Genomic DNA, 18088 nt, shown 5'->3' with positions numbered 1-18088 from the left:
TCTAAGGCAACCTGGAAGGACTCAATGATGTAAATTACTATCTATCGCTAAAGAGAGAACTGATGAACTCTCAGTACAAAATGAAGTATAATTTTCTCACTTGCTTTATTTTTCATTATTTCTTTTCTTGCAACAAGTCTAATATAGAAATGTTTTGCACGATTTCTCTTGCATAATGGGTATCACAGTGGTTTTTAAAAAATTTCGTATTATTTTATTCAAAGTTCTCAGAGGCTGTTTACTTTTTCTTCTCCACATCCTGCTCTGCAGCCTCCTTGGCTCGTTTTGCCTGGATGCCAAAGAGATGAGCATTAGCCCGGGCCATTCAAAGACTAGTAAAGGCCTCGAAATTCTTCTCATCTTCAGTAATGATGTGACCTTTCTCTTTCTTGTAGACATTTCTGATGGGCATAACTGGTCCTGTAAGCTGGGTTGCCAATTTGAGTTCTTCAGCAGAGCTATCTCCCTTCTTGGGTGCTGATGGTTTCCTTGGGAAGAAGATCAGTTAGGACCTATATTCTTTCAGCTGCTGCACATTTGCCTGGAGAGACTCCGTAGACTTATTTTGGTGACAAGGATCCACAGAGATACCAATGGTCCGTGCCACTTTTTTATGGAATCCAGTCACCCAAAGCTATTCCAAGATGAATCCTCTACCAGCACGTACTTTGGTATGGTATTGGACAGTAGGGCACCTCACAATGGGCCGGAGGCAGGGCAAGGAGCAATTCGACGGGCTTTTGCTTGACCGGCCTTTTGTCTCCTGATTTTCTTGGCTGGCTGGTTAAACCACGTGGCAACTCGTCTTTGCCAGTCTTTGTGGAAATGGGGCTTCAGAATCATACCATTTAGGCTGGGTGCCATGGCTGCTTAGAGCCCTCCTCAAGGGCACGACAGTTGAATGGAAAGGGCCACAGTGGTTATTTTTTCAGTAGTGGGGAAGGTGGTGGGAGGGTAGGGGAGAATTTGAAACTCATTTTTTTTTCTAAGTTCAAAAAAATAAATTTAAAAAATTCTCAGAAGGTGTCCATAGGCTTCACCAGACTTCCAAAGTGACCCGTGACACAAAAAAGGGTGAAGAACAACTGGTCTAAAAGAACTAATCAGTGACACAAGAATGAAGGATTGTTTAGAACATTTGATGATTATGAAACTTTATTCACTCATCCCTACTTTTTAATCCCCTTGTACTTCTGATCTGTAAAACATTACTGGGGAAAGTACATCTGTTCTGAGCTACCCTGATACTTACATTGATTGTGCTGAGTGAAGGGGAAGACAAAGAAAAACACTAAAAAGTCCAAGAACCTGCCCTCACATAACTTTTAGATTCTATTAAGGAGAATCAACATGTACAGAGACAAATAAATATAAAATAAATAAACAAATTTCTGAAGGAGGGGGACAGGGAGGGCATTATTTATCCTGAGGGGGTCAAGATAGGAAGTGGCAATTCAGCTGAGGTGAAGACAGAGTGCATTCCAGGCCTGAAACAAGGCACAGAGATAGGAGATGGAATTTCATAGAAGGGGAATGGCAAGAAGGCCAGTTTGGCTGAAACAGAGAGGATAGCAATGTGCAATAAGCCTGAAAAAGTAGGAAGAACCAGACTGTGAAAGCCTTCTTCCTCAGAACTATGAAATTCCAAATTTGGCTTGATGATATTAAAAAAGGATGTTGGTGCTAAGAAGAAACCATTTCCCTAACCCTTAATGTCAACCTTGGTAATATATTCCGTATGCTCTGATCATGACCTTGAGAGGTTATTCTTTCCTACTGGAACAAAAAGTCTCTATTCTCATCTCTGGAATTGGCTGATTTTCTTCACCCTGAGATACACTGGGCTATCACTGAGTTAAAATGAACCCACAACACCAAAGCTACCTTTTACTATTCCACCTGGACTACCATTAACCTTCTGACACTTGATTCATGGTGTCTAACTAGGAAATGCCAATTCCTCTCCTCTTACCTCTTTAATTTGGGGTTTCCATAGAAGTCTATAGTTTATCCTGGAAAGATGAAGGAGTTTTTGGAGCTTCTTGAGGGAGTCACTATATATCCTTTAAAAGTAGCAATATGAGGGGCAGCTAGGTGATGCAGTGGATAGAGCACCAGCCATGGATTCAGGATGACCTGAGTTCAAATCCGGCCTCAGACACTTAACACTTATTAGCTGTGTGACCCTGGGCAAGTCACTTAACCTCAATTGCCTCACATATACACACAAAGTAGCAATATGGAAGTCTGGTGAAGCCTACAGACCCCTTCTGAGAATAATACTTTTTAAAATTTATTTTTTTAAACTTTTAAACATCAAGACTTATAAGTGACCTTTTTCTAAAATTCTTTGATTTTTTCCTATCCTTGACATACTAAATTTTATCTTAATTTGGACTTGGTTACATAAGCACCTGAATAATGGAGGTGGGAGGGAAAGTGTGGAAAAATCTGTGTAAGAACTTGTATATTTAATAAAATAAATCTTCTATAATCTTCTATATTTAAAGAAAAGAAAATATGATGGTCTGAGTTATCTAATGCTAAACCTATCCAGTACACAGCTCTTTGAGGCCTTAACTTGTACTATCATTACAATAATAGGAGAGATTAGTGTGCAACATCATCCCTAAGACCACAAGGATAAGAACTTTCGTATTCTAGACAGGCACTTATCTCCTCTCCAAGGACAGACAAAGTTCAATAACTATTAGCAACCCCAATCAAACCCAAGCAGAAAGTCAATACAATACAATACAAAAGATTATTTTTACCTGAAAGCATGTAAAAATGGAATTAAAACGTAAAAAATTCACAGTAATTTGTTTCAGACAAGGGGAAAAAATGTTACTGCCATGTAACAGGAAAAAATCATCTAGAAAGGAGGACAATCAGAAAAGATCTAAGACTAGGCTAATAGCATCAATAGGATCAAATAATTCCAATCCTTTTCTAGTAAGAAAGAACCAGACATACTGTATTTAATTCTGAGTCCTTCAATTATGGAAAATTCAATCGAGAAAAAAAGAAAATAATATAGAAAACTGTAGCAAAATGATAATGGGAAGGGAACTAGTGATTTATGACAGAAGATTAAGTGGTAAGTATAAAAGTTACAAATTTAAGATAGAATAATTGGTCCATAAATATTTGAAAGCACTGAACAACACTTTAGAAAAAAGGAGCTACTTATATATTGCATAGTGGAAAAATGATAAATGAAGGAAAACAGGCTGAATGATTAGAAAGATTCCATAAGAGTATGACATATGATCATGGAATATTTTCTTAAGACCTGAAGTCACATATTACATGGGTACTAAGGCTGCCAGGCAGCACAGTGGATAGAGTGCTGGGCCTGAAGTCAGGAAGACTCATCTTCCTGAGATCAAATCTGGCCTCAAACACATATTAGCTATGTGACCCTGGGCAAGTCATTTAACCCTGTTTGTCTCAGTTCCTCATCTGTAAACTGAGTTGGAGAAGAAAATGGCAAACCATTCCAATATCTTTGCCGTGAAAAGCCCAAATGGAGTCACAAAGAATCAGATAGGACTGAAATGACTGAACATCAACAATTACACGTGTATTAAGAAATTAGGCTCTATTAACATAATGTGAGGAATAAATATGCACTGAGAGGGAACTAAAAATAGCATAATAAAGTTTTTATTGTAGTACAAACAAGTACAATGTTTTTACTCTAAATTCTAATGCTGACATGAATCTTGTCATTTTTTCCTCCAAAGACTTTCATTACTCTCCCATGTCCACTACCTACCATTATAGTCATGCCTTCAGTTTTTGAACAGAAGAGTTGTTAAAAAACCAGAAATAGGGAACCTGTCAAAGCTCCCTAAAAGGAAAGAAAGCAGTTACATCAATGAATTTGCAGTTACAGCCAATGAATTTGATGTCCGTTCCTAGTAAAAAAATTTTTTTTGGGGGGTGAGGCAATTGAGTTAAGTGACTTCCCCAGGGTCACACAGCTAGTAAGTGTCAAGTGTCTGAGGCCAGATTTGACTCCAGGGCCGGTGCTCTATCCACTGTGCCACCTAGCTGCCCCTCCTAGTAGTAATCACTAAGAGACAGAGAAGGTTAATTAAGAATGTCATGCCATATAAAAACAAACAAACAAAAGTATTGTAAACAATTAACAATGATATTGAAACAATGCTTGAAATCAAGAATAAGGGAAATGCTAATCAAAGCAATCTTATGATTTATTTCTTCACTGTGTACCCAGCAAAGTGGTAAACATGACAAAAGATAAGAATTATCAGTGTTGGAGGGAATATGGAAAGACAAGCACACTAATACACTATTGGTGAAGCTGTGAATTGCTACAACTATTTTAGAATTATGTAAATAAAGGGGCTAAAATGTCCATACCTTTTTACCCAGAGATTCCATTTCTAGGCATATATTCCAAGAAGGCTTATTGAGAGAGAGAGTGAGAGAAAGAGAGAGAGAGACACACACACACACACACACACACACAGAGACAGAGCAAGAGGCAGGCTCCATATTCACCAAAATATTTAGAGCAAATATTTTGTGGTAGCAAAGAACATGCCCACGTATGGGACTGGCTAAACAATGGAATGCAATACTGTAAGAAATGACAAACATGATTAGTATAGAGAATAATGGAAAGACATATCAAGTGATATGAAATGAAATAAACAGAGCTAAGAAAACTACATACACAATGACTACAACAACCTAAATGGAAAGAACAATCACTACAAAACAACTTGAAAACACATGTTGAAAAATTAAATAGAACAAGCTTGGCCCTAAGGAAGATCTTTGAGAAGATACCTCCTCCTACTTTTTGTAGAAGTCTATAAATGAAGAACAGTGTATATAATGTTTAATTATAATAATATATTTTCAAGGTGCTATTTATTGTTGCTGAGTTATTTTCTTAACAATTTGAGAGATAATATAAACAAAAATTGAAATGGGCTAACTTTCACTTTTGTGGCAGGTTCCTTACATAATGTGAAGGCTAAATGATTGATTACTAGTTGGGAGTGTTGGTCAGGTGAGGCCTCTTAAGTCCCTTTTAATTCTGAGAATTAGTGATTCTTGTACCCAATTCTGAGCCTCTGATTCTTCTCCCTCGCTTTGGCTATGAAGACCTGTTATTCAATAAACATTTATTAAGTACCTGCTATCTATCTATCTATCTATCTATCTATCTATCTATCTATCTATCTATCTATCTATCTATCTATCTATCTATCTATCTATCTATCTATCTATCTATCCATCTATCTATCTATCTATTGATTTATTTATCTATGCGTTGGAGATACAAAGAAAGGCAAAATGTCATCTTTGCTCTTAAGGAGCTCATTCTTTTAATGGGAAGACAATATGCAAACAACTATGTACAAATAAGATATATGCAAGATACATTGGGGATAGTCAACAGAGAGAAGGCACTGATATTAAAGGTGATAAGGAAAGGTATTCTGTAGAAAGTGGAATTTTAGCTGGTACTTGAAGGAAGGCAGAGAAGGCAGGAAGCAGAGATGTGGAAGGAGAGAATTCCAGGCACTGAATATGGTTTGGAGTCTGGAGATAACTGTGTGTTGTGCAAGTAACAGCGAGGAGGTCACTATCACTGGATCACTGAGAACATAGTGGGGGAATAAGATATAAGAAGAATGAAAGGGTGGGGGCAGTTTATTAAGGGCTTTTTACATCAAACAGAAGATTTTTTTATTTGTTCTCAAGGTAATAAGGAGCTATTGAAGTTTAATCAGTAGAGGTATGGGGGGGTCACATGGTCAGATCTATACTTTAGGAAGATCACTTTGGAAGCTGAATAGAGAATGGTCTGAAATAGAGAGAGATTTGGGGTAGGGAGACCATCAGGAGGCTACTGCAACAATCCAGACATGAGGTGATATGGGTCTGAGTGAGGGTGGTGGCAAAAGAGAGAAGAAGTAGCAGCGTATGAATCGAAAGACCTTAGCAATAGATTTGATATGGAGGGTGAGTGAGGAGTGAGGATGACCAGGTTGAGAGCCTGGATGAGTGAGCACATGATGGTACCCTCCACAGTAATAGAGAAGTTAGGAAGAAGAGAGCGTTTAGGGATGGGGAGAGGGGAAATAACGAGTTTAGTTTTAGACATATTGAGTTTAAGATGTCTATGAGACACTCAGCTTAACATGTCCAATAGGCAGTTGGAGTTGTGAAACTGGAGATCAACAGAGAGGTTAGGGTTGGATAAGTAGTTTTGAGAATCATTAGCATAGATAAAAATTGAATTCATGGGAATTGATGCAATTACCCTAGGAAATCAACTAAAAAACTAGTTGAGACAATCAACAATTTTAGCAAAGTTGCAGAATATAAAAGAAACCCGCAGAAATCATCAGAACTTCTATAGACTACCAACAAAACCCAGCAGGAAAAGATAAATTCCATTTAAAATAACTTTAAATGATATAAAATACTTGGAAGTCTACATACCAAGACAAACCCAGAGATTATATAAACACAATTGCAAAACACTTTACAAAAATCAAGACAGATCTAAACAATTGGAGAAATTGCTCATGTGTAAGCCAAGCCAATATAATAAAAAAATGACAATTCTACCTAAGTTAATGTACCTATTCAGTGTGATATCCATTAAAATACTAAAGAACTGTTTTATAGAGCTAGAAAACAATAATAAAATTCATCTAGAAGAACAAAAGGTCAAGATATCATGGGAATAAATGAAAAAAAAGGTGAAGGAAAGAGGCCCAGTAGTACCAGATTTAAAACTATATTACAGGGGGCAGCTGGGTGGCAAAGTAGATAGAGCACCGGCCCTGGATTCAGGAGGACCTGAGTTCAAATCCGGCCTCAGATACTTGATACTTAGTAGCTGTGTGACCCTGGGCAAGTCACTTAACCCCCGTTGCCCCGCAAAACACCCCCAAAACAAACAAACAAAAAACTATATTACAAAATGTTAATCATCAAAAACAATCTGGTACTGGATAGAGTGGTGGATCAGTGGAATAGATTAGGTACACAATATAGCACATGACCATGTTTGATAAACCTAAAGATTCAAGATTTGGGGTTAAGATCTCACCATTTGGCAAAAACTGTTGGGAAAACTGGAAAGCAGTTTGGAAGAAACTAGGCATAGACCATGACCTCACACCATACACCAAGATAAGGTAAAAGCAGCTAAATGATTTAAACATAAAGGGGTGGCATCATATGTAAATAAGGGGAACACAGAAAAATATACCTGTCAGATCTATAGATAAGGGAATTATTTATGACCAAACAAGAGATAAAAAGAATAACAGGAAGCAAAATGGATAATCTTGATTACATGAAATTAAAAAGTTTTTTACACAAACAAAGCTAATTCAGCCAAAATTAGAAGGCAAATAGGAAACTGGGGAAAAATTTACATCAAGTTTTTCTGATAAAGTCCTTATTATTCAAATATATAGGAACTGAGTCAAATTTATTAAAAATATGAGCCATTCTCCAATTAATAGATGGTCAACATTAACAGATAGTGTTCGGAAGAAGAAATTAAAGCTATCAATAGTCACATGAAAAAATTCTCTAAACAACTACTGATTAGAGAAAATCAAATTAAGACAACCATGAGATACCTTCTCACACCTATTAGATTAGCTAACATAAAAAAGGAAAATGACAAATGTTAGAGGGTATGTGGAAAAATTAGGCCATTAATGCACTGTTGGTGGAGGTGTGAACTATTTTAACCATTCTGGACAACAATTTGGAACTACTCCCAGAGGGTTATAAAACTGGGCATGCCCTTTGACTGAGCAATACCACTACTAGAGCTATATCCTAAAGAGGTCAAAGAAAAGGGAAAAGGATCTATTTGTACAAAAATATTTATAGCAGCTCTTTTTGTGAAGGCAAAGAATTGGAAATTGAAAGGATGCCCATAAGCTGGGGAACAGCTGAAGAAGTTATATATTTTGATGAAATACTATTGTGCTTTAAGAAATGACAGGAATGGTTTAAGAAAAATTTGGGAAGATTTATATAAAGTGATGTAAAGTGAAGTGAGCAGAACCAGAACATTGTACACAGTAATAGCAATATTAATCAACTGTGAAAGACTTAGCCACTCTGATCAAGAAAATGATCCAAGATAATTCTTTTTTTTTTTTTTTTGTGAGGCAATTGGGGTTAAGTGACTTGCCCAGGGTCACACAGCTAGTAAATGTCAAGTGTCTGAGGCCGGATTTGAACTCAGGTACTCCTGAATCCAGGGCTGGTGCTCCATCTACTGCGACACCTAGCTGCCCCGATCCAAGATAATTCTAAAAGGACCTGTGATGAAAAATGCTATCCACTTCCAGGGAGAGAACCCATGAGTGCAAATTGAAAGATATTTTTTAAACTTTCTTTATTTTTCTCTCTCTCTTTTTTTTGCAACATGACAAATATGGAAATACATTTTGTATTACTTCTCAGGTAAAATCAATATATTGTTTCCTTTCTCAAGGGGTGAGAGGCAGTACGGAGAGAATTTGAAACTCAAAATTTTAAAGAATGAATGTTAAATGGTTTTTTTACATGTAATTGGGAACCTTTTAATGAAATAAAAATATTTTTTAAAACTAGCTCCTAATTTATTCATTTAATTGCCTTTTTTCTATTAATTTTACTAATCTCTTCTTTAATTCTTATATTTTCTACACTGTAAATAACAGTGTAAATAACTAAATAAGTTAGAGATTACTGGGCTGTTTGGTTTTTTTGGTTGCTCAAGTTTTGTACATACTTATTTAATTTACTGATTTACTCTTTCTTTCTTTTGTTGATATAATTGTTTATATATGTAAAATTTCCTCTAGGAACTACTTTAGCTGCATCCATTAGTTTTGGTTTATTGCCCCATTACTGTCATTTTCTTTGATGAAATATTCTATTGTTTCTACAATTTGTTCTTTGACCTACCAGTTCTTTAGAATTATTCTATTTAATCCCTAGCTGCTTTAAAATTTTTTTATTAAATATTTTTAATTTTGTTGAGTAGAATTTTAATTTCATTTTATTGGATATAATTTTGTTTACTACATTGTGATTGATAAATGATGTTTATTGTTCTTTTCTATATTTTTAATGAGGTTTTTATGTACCAATACATGGTTAATTTTTGTAAAGATTCCTTGTACAGTTTAAATTCCTTTCTAATAACATTCAATAATTCTAAGAGATCTATTATCTTAAATTTTTCTAAAGCTCTGTTCAGATCCTTAATTTCTTTATTGTTTATTTTTTGCTTAGTTTTGTCAAATGATGTATTGAGGGCCCCCATTAGTATTGTTTCATTATCTTTTTTCTCCTTCCAATTTGAATAGCTTTTCCTTTAAGTATTTGGATACTATGTTATTAGGTACAAGTATTAACATTGATATTTATGGTACTGTTTGCCATAATGCTGTTTCCTTGTTTATCTTTTTATTTTGTCTGCATTTATTGTAGGCTTCACTGAAATCATGATTGCTACCTCTGCTTTTCCAAGTTCAACTGAAGTATAATGGATTTTGCTCTAGTCTCTCATTTTAACTCTATGTGAATCTTGTTTTTCAAGCATATTTCTTGCCTGAAACAATATTTAGCTAGATTCTGTTTTCTAACCCATTCTGGTATCCTCTTAAATTTAAAGAGGGAATACATCCCATTTATATTCACAATTATGACTATTATCTGTGTATTTCCTTCCATCCTCTCATTACTCAAACATTCTTTTTTTTTTTTTTTTTTGGTGAGGCAATTGGGGTTAAGTGACTTGCCTAGGGTCACACAGCTAGTAAGTGTTAAGTGTCTGAGGCCAGATCCAAACTCAGGTCCTCCTGACTCCAGGGCTGGTGCTCTATCCACTGCGCCATCTAGCTGCCCACTCAAACATTCTTAACAAATAAGAAGATGGTAGAAGACAGGGAATTTGCTTTTTGGCCACAAATTAACATTTGTGATTTTATGAATGAAAGATATAGCCTATTTCTTCGGTTGCAGATCTTTTCTTTCCCTTGCCTTGCCCCTGAACCCAGGTTTTTGCTTTTTCTTTCCTTTTAATCCAATTCATTTGCTACAGTTCACACTCCTGCCTCTAACATTCAATATTGCTTTGCTTCACTTACCTATTAATGCTTCCTCTTCCATTCCTTTCTTGTCCCTGTTCCCTTCTATTTTTAACCTAATGTATTTCTACACTGAATCTCTATCAGTGTAATTGCATTTAATTTTGCTTTATCTAGTTCATATGAGAGTGAAGTTCATTGGATGCCCATTCCACCCACTACCTCCTCTGTGTTCATATACTGTTCAAGTTATGTACCTTTATTTTCTGTTATTGGACCCATGATTTCACTGGTACAAGTTAAGAAGTAGAACTTGAACCTAGGTCTTTCTGTCTTTGAGGCTGGTTCTTTATCCACTATTCCTAGAGATATTGCTTTTTTATCCTTCAACATCGCTTCTTGATTGTTTACTTACTAATAGGGATTGTGAGTGGGAATTAGACTGGCATTAGGTTGGTTTGACCCTGCTGATGATAGGTTTGTCACCACAGCAATCCTGCTCCATGTGAGAGGAGCTGCAATTTCAGATATCTAGTATATGTGCTTGACTGAGAACCCAATGCGGTAAAGCTGTTGTCTATGGGGTTTTAACTAAATGCTTCTAAAAGTGAATCTTCCCAAAGCTTGATGATACCACCTATCAAATTGTAAAGCAGGTGTCCTAAAGTAATCTTGGGAAAGACAAAAACCTCTCATGGGCAAAAACTGGCTTGATTTATTTTCAGTGTGAATATGTACACATCATATATGTGCATACCATACACATATGTACATATCACACACATAATATAATACATGCTATGTTAGCTGTAATTTTCATGATTACCAATTTATAAGACAGTTTATAAAACCTCTCATTTGACAAGAGCCAATGAATAGCACAAATAATCTATTAGTTAAGTATTTATTATTAGATTACTGCCTATGAATATGTTGTAGTATTATTTACATTGCATCCATCATAAAATGATGCACTTAAAATCAGAGAAAAACTGAAGGATACAATTAAGTCTTTTCAAATTTCTCACTGTGGCATGGCAGGTAACTCAAATTCTTAAAGGCTACATGACAGTAGAGTGCATGTAATGGCAGGCCCTACCAAGCTGGACAGATTTCAAGTACAGGCCTGCTAGACCTGACAGGTACTCCAAAGACCAGCCTAAGTTCAGAGAACCCCACTGCCAGAATGGTGGCTGCAATGCAGTGAAATTTTCTGACTAGAGCAACTCATAAAATCCCATACGAAGATGGAGAATGGTTAAAATCTGCATTGGTGGAGGGTCAAAAAAATATGAAATTACAAATCCTTAAATAAGACATACACTATCACAAATAGTTTCAGATATTTGGGAAACCATATTAAACATTTATAATTAATATTAATAAAGTACAACATAAAAGACAATGGTTACATGTCATATTTTAAGATATTCATACTTTATATTTAGAGTCCAACAAGGTATATATAATAAATGTCTGGGGAAAAACCTCAAACTCTATAGAATAATAGAATCTGACAGTTGGAAAAGACCTTAATGCCTTCCAGTCCAACTCTATACCCAAAAGGTATCCTCACTATAACATACTCAGCACATAGTGATCCAACCTCTGCTGATCTCTAATGAGGGGGAACTCCATACTTCATAGGGTCAAATGGGTTTCTAAGAGCAAGAATTCTAAGACTTGCACTTTATTCAAAACAAATTCATCTGAAAACAAATTGGATAACTTTTTTTACTTGTAAATAACTACTAGTTACTTGGAGATCATCCTTTTTACCATAAAAACTATGAAGTGACTCTTGAGAAAATAAATGCATATACAAGCTGCACAGTGACAATTTTTAAAATTGGATTTTGTACTAAGAAAAAACAAGTGCAACAAGTTTAATACCTAAAGAATAAATATATTCTTTATCAGTAAACAAAATGCATATATTCTTCAGTCATTTAAGTAATTTAAATGTGAAATTCATGAAATCATGAAGCCATCATCACAGGTTAAAATAGTTAAATACCTCATGTCTTGAATAAGAGAGACTCTAAGTGTTGGTAATGTGGCTCCTGAGTCAGATTTTCTTCTTTCTGGTCCCAGGGAAACTGTTTAGAAAAAATTATTAGAAAAAATTTAAACTCAAATCAATATAGACAATTCTTAAGATCTGCTGTATGCTGAGCAATGTTCTAAATCCTAAGGAATATATAGTTTACATAAGAGATTAGACTACTCTAATATACATACAATAGGATTAGAGTTGGCTCTAAAGGACAGTATTCACTCTTTTAAAAATTCAATAGACAAAGGAGAGAGGGTAGAAAAGAAATATTCCAAAAACAGAGAACAGATTGAACAAATGCATAGAAAGCACAGATTGAATTTGGGGAAAGGAAAGTAGTCTGAGGTAAAGGAGGGGGGAACACAGAGTGAATGAAAGTAATATGGGATAAGGGAAGAAAACTAGGTTGGTATCACTCTGAATACAAAGCACAGGGGCCTGAGCTTTCCTCCTCAGTTGTCATGTGGGAGCAACTAAAGATTTTTTGAACAGGGATCTGATCTGTGCACAAGATAAAGCATGACAAGATAGATTAGAAAGCAGCGAGAGGGCTGGGCCTGGAGTCAGGAACACCCAAGTGACCCTGGGCAAGTCATTTAATCTCTGTTTGCCTTAATCCACGGAAGGAGGAAATAACAAACCATTCCAGTATCTAAATGATGCATTATACTGTATTAGGCACTCGGGATAATAAAACAACAGGAAAAGAATAAAACAAAAAGAAAATAGTCTGTGAACTCAAGGAGTTTACATACTACTAGGAATATAATAAACATACAGGTAATATAATATGCATACTAGGTAATATGAGGAAGGAGTGGCAATGAACAACTCAGGGATGACTTCGCAGAAGAAGTGGCCCCTGAGTTTAGTGTTGAATGAGAATAAATATTCTGAGAGGAAAAGTTATGGAGAATACATGCCTAGGCATGGGATGGCCTCTTTGAAGTCATGGAGGTAGGAAATGCATGCTGAATTCAAGAGGGGACTAGTAACAATGATCCAGGACAATTCCAAAGGACTATTGATAAAAACATACTATCCACCTCCAAAGAAAGAATTGATATCAATAGGAAACAGCCTGAAGCATGCTATTTTTTACTTTCTTTCATTTTTTCTTTTATTCAAGTTTTCTTGTACAAAATGACTAATATGGTAATATGTTACATAGTTGTACATGTATAACCCATATCTGATTGCTTACCTCCTCAGGGAGGGAGGAGGTGAGGGAGGGAAGGAGGGATAAAAATTGGAACTCAAAACTATAAAAAAAAATGTTTATTACTCTAAATAAATAAATATACATTACCAAAAGAATCATTGTGAAAAAAGGGGGGCTAGTAGTGCAACTTGGATGGAAGGTGGACTATGTTAGGGGGAATGTGAAATAAATGTAAATTCTCAAAATTGTTTTATAGTCTCACCTGCAACAAATCTGTATGTCTATTTTTCCACTAGCCCCTCCAACTATGACATTTCTCATATTTTATGATATTTATTAATTTAATGCATGTTTTTCTGATTAGTACTGATTTTTTTTTGGTGAGGCAATTGGGGTTAAGTGACTTGCCCAGGGTCACACAGCTAGTAAATGTTAAGTGTCTGAGGCCGGATTTGAACTCAGGTCCTCCTGAATCCAGAGCCAGCGCCTTATCCACTGTGCCACCTAGCTGCCCCTGATTAGTACTGATTTTGACTAAGTCTTCAAGTAGTTATTGAAGAGGTCATATCTTTTCTGTTTTGTTTTGGTTTTGGGGGGTATTTTTGTGGGGCAATGAGGGTTAAGTGACTTGCCTAGGGTCACACAGTTAGTGTCAAGTGTCTGAGGTCACATTTGAACTCATGTCCTCCTGATTCTGGGGCCGGTGCTTTATCCACTGTGCCACCTAGCTGCCCCCAAAGAGATCACATCTTTAAAGCTGGAAGGGGATTTAGGCCAATCCCTCATTTTATAGATTAGGAAATGTAAACTCAGAGGGGTTAGGCGATATACCCAAGGTCACACAGGTGATAAAACAGCAGAATGAGATTTGAATGGGAGACTGAAAATGCATGAGAGTGAGGAGATGATTGCTGCAGTAAGGTCTTCTTTTTTTTTTTTTTTTTAATTTTGGAGGCAGGGCAATGAGGGTTAAGTGACTTGCCCAGGGTCACACAGCTAGTAAGTGTCAAGTGTCTGAGACCGGATTTGAACTCAGGTCCTCCTGAATCCAGGGTCAGTGCTTTATCCACTGTGCCACCTAGCTGCCCTCTGCAGTAAGGTCTTAAAGAAGGCAGGGCAGGAACAAAGGTACAAGTACTGGAATCAGGAAAAGAGTAGGACATTTCCTCAGAGAAGGAAAGGAAGAGTGGATGCTGCTGAAGTTCTGAGGAATGGAGGAGGGCAGTAGAAAAACTTCCTATGTGAAGTAGAAAGCTGAGTGTGTGTGTGTGCTTGATTGTATGTGGAATAGGAAGTAGTTGACTTGAGATGTGAGAAAAATTTTTGAACATTTCTCCCCTGATAAAATATAAGTACCTTGAGGGTAAAAACTGTTCCATTTTTGTTTTTCTACCTCTAGTACCTAACAGTGCCTAGGCCAGAGTATGTACTTGGTAAATTTTTATTGATTGTTAAAGAGTCACTGTGGAGAAAGAGTCAATAAGAGTAGAATAGAAAGGCTGAGTAGCAATGAGAGCCCAGCTGAAGATTTTTGTGTTTTTTAAAGTTTCTTTTTTGAATGGTTCAGGTTCATAAATAAACACCACTAATTACTTTTATAAAAACTATTTTTAAAGATAAGAGGAAAGCTTAAGCTTTTCTGAATGCTACTTTGTCAATACAGTCAGCTAGAATTTTCCTTTCTGGTTAGTGTGGGTGTATAGCTAGTCTAAAACTGAGTTATCAAATACCTTAGCAAATACGTAAAACCTAGCCATAAGGGCCAGTCATTCTTTAAAACCGTTATTCTGAATATACAGCTGAGTTCTGTGTAACCTTGACCAAAGCAAGGCCTACATAGTAAGCCACTGAAAATGCATATAATCTCTGTGCTCATATAATGTAATCATGTTTCAGCACACTGTAAGATTTTTAAAAAAATAGGAAAAAACCTGTGACCCCAATTGCCTCATGGAAAAAAAAAATACAATGTAATTATATCAATTAAACAAAGGTGAATTGAAAAAAAATAGGAAAAAACCCCTCCAAACTGGAAAATTTAGCTAATGTTATTTGATTAACATCAGCATACACACTATTAATAGAATATGAAATGGGCAATTTAAGAACAATACTTTTCAAATGAAAGGAAACACTCAAAATAGGTTGATACTTTGAATGTACCTCATGTGGACAGTGAATTACTTAATATTTTTACAAGACAAGAAGAGAGCCTTGTCTAACATCACACATTGGTTAATTAACAGCAAAGAATTTCAAGGACTATAAATCCTAAATCTTGCATAAAGTAAATCATTTGTGTTTTCTGTGTTTCAGTTTTTCTATCCATAAAATCAAAACAGAACTTTGAGATCAGATTTACTGATTAAGCAGTCCAATGGCCAACAGAAGTGATTGCTTAATCAATCACTATTAACAACTGAAGAGCAGGGGCAGCTATGTGGCACAGTGGATAGAGCACTGGCCCTGGATTCAGGAGGACCTGAGTTCAAATCTGGCCTCAGACACTGGATACTTCCTAGCTGTGTGACCCTGGGCAAGTCAGTTAACCCTCATTGCCCTCCAAAAAAAAAAAGAATAATCAAGCAAAACTCATCAACTCATAGGCCATGTTTGAAAATGAATGGCCCATTCTGCACTTCTTATCACCATATCTCTGCCAAAGAGCAAGAAGCATCATTCATTATCAGACTGTTGGACACACTATTTGTTACTATGCTGAATGGAGTTTTAAGTCTTTCAAAGTTGTTTTCTTTTTATTACTGTGTTTATTGTGTAAATTGTTCTGGTTCTGATCATTTTACTCTATATCAGCTCATGGAAAACTTTTGAAGTTTTTCTGAATCCTTCATATTCAGTATTTATTACATTGTAATAATATTCTATTCTCTTCATATACCACAATTTGTTCAATCATTCCCTAATCGATCAGCATCCACTTTGTTTCTAGGTTTTTGCTAAAGAATTACTGTAAACGTTTTTGGACACGAGTTCTTTTCCTCTGTCTTTAACCTCTTTGAGGAAATAATATGCCTAGTAGTTTGCAGCAGCTAGGTGGTATAGTGATTACTGGGCTGGATTTGGAATCAGGGAGATCTGACTTCGAATTCTGTCTCAGTTAATGACTAGCTGTGCAACCTTCAGCAAGTTACTTAATTTCTTTCAGCCTCAGTTTATCTGCAAAATGGGGCTAATAATAGCACTGATCTTACAGGGTTGTTGTGATTATCAAATGGGATAACATATGAAATGCTTTACAAACCTTAAAGCTCTGTATCCTTTGATTATTAGTTATATTGCTGAGTTAAAGTGTATATTCTTTTGGGATATAGTTCTAAATAGGTTTCCAGAATGGCTGGTTGAAGCCATAGCTCCACCAATACTTCATTAGTGCCTGTCTTCCCATAGCCTTTCCAACAATTGCCATTTTTGTCAATTTGATGGTATGAGGAAGATCTTCAGGATGATTTTAATTTGCATTTCTTCTTTGAGTGTTTTAGAGCATTCTTTTATGTAGTTGTTGATAGTTTTTATTTCTTTTCCTTTTTTTAAGTAGCTGACATTTTATAATTTTATTTAAACAAAGTTCAATTTAGTTTTCATCCACATTGACTGTAAGCTTTTGAAAGTGGTGCCAGGTGCATAAGTAACCAAGGTATACAGCTTGTTTGGTGAATCTTCATCTTCATTGGACAAATGCACTCGGATACAGTACAGGATATTCCTTATTTCTTTGGCTCAAACAGCTTTGTTGAGTCTGGTGTCAATGTGTACATCTGGAGTTCCCATTTCTTTCATGGCAAATTTGCAGATTTCCTTGAGAGCCTGAGGAGCTTGCTTTTTGAAGCTTACTCCATGAATCCGCTTGTGAATGTTGATGGTGTATTCTCTGGTCACCACCTCATTGATGGCAGAGTGTCCCTTCTTTTTCTCTCCACCTTTCTTTGCGGGAGCCATCCTACCCGGGACCAGGTTGGAAAGGAAGAACGAAGAGGATTGTGCGATAGTCTTTATTTCTTTATTGAAAAACCACCTGTTCATTTATCTGACCATTTATTTATTTGGAAATGGCTTTTGTTTTCATATATTGAATCAATTGCCTACATTATCTTCGATATCAGACCTACATCAGAGACTTTTTGCTGCAAAGGTTTCTCATAGTTAACTGGTTTCCTTCCAATTTTAGTGCATTGATTTTACTTATGAAAACGCTTTTAAATTTTATGTAAAAATGATTCATTTTATCTGCTATGACCATCTCTATGCCTTGTTTAGTTAAGAATTATTCTCCTAGCCATAGCTGTGAAAAGTATTTCCTTCCTTAATTCTCTAATTTTAATGGTCTGACTTTTTATTGCTAGTTCATGTATACATTTGTATCTTCTTGTGATTTGTACTAAGATAATGGTTTAAACCTAATTTTAGCCAGAAGGCTTTTTAGTTTTGGCAATAGCTTTGGTCACAGAGATGTCCTCGCATTTATTTATCAAACACTATGCCACTACATTCGATTGCCTCTGGGTCTTATTCACCTAATAATCAGTTCCACTGATCAACTTTTTTAAAAGTAGTATCAAATACTCTTTTTTTTGGTGAGGCAATTGGGGTTAAGTGACTTGCCTAGGGTCACACAGCTAGTACCTGTTAAGTGTAGGCTGGATTTGAACTCAGGTCCTCCTGACTCCAGGGCCAGTGCTTTATACACTGCGCCACCTAGCTGCCCCTCAAATACTCTTGATGACTGTTGCTTTATGGTTTATTTTGATA

The 18088-nt window shown here is 36.0% G+C and overlaps 1 protein-coding gene and 2 pseudogenes across 2 annotated transcripts in view; all 3 read right to left on the bottom strand.

Moving 5' to 3' along the window:
* DENND5B (DENN domain containing 5B) overlaps nucleotides 1-18088 on the bottom strand; it is a 191351-nt gene that overhangs the window by 42573 nt on the left and 130690 nt on the right. For both annotated transcript variants that reach the window (XM_043965769.1, XM_043965770.1), the window contains one exon: nucleotides 12121-12202. In XM_043965769.1, coding sequence (XP_043821704.1) covers nucleotides 12121-12202 — 82 coding nt within the window. The remainder of the gene's footprint in view (nucleotides 1-12120; nucleotides 12203-18088) is intronic.
* Nucleotides 239-864, bottom strand: LOC122727870 (annotated as a pseudogene).
* On the bottom strand, nucleotides 16898-17334 carry LOC122727959 (annotated as a pseudogene).

The sequence above is a fragment of the Dromiciops gliroides genome, chromosome 5 (genome assembly GCF_019393635.1).
Source record: "Dromiciops gliroides isolate mDroGli1 chromosome 5, mDroGli1.pri, whole genome shotgun sequence".
In the NCBI taxonomy this organism is placed as follows: domain Eukaryota; kingdom Metazoa; phylum Chordata; class Mammalia; order Microbiotheria; family Microbiotheriidae; genus Dromiciops; species Dromiciops gliroides.
This window is presented reverse-complemented; position numbering and strand designations above follow the sequence as displayed.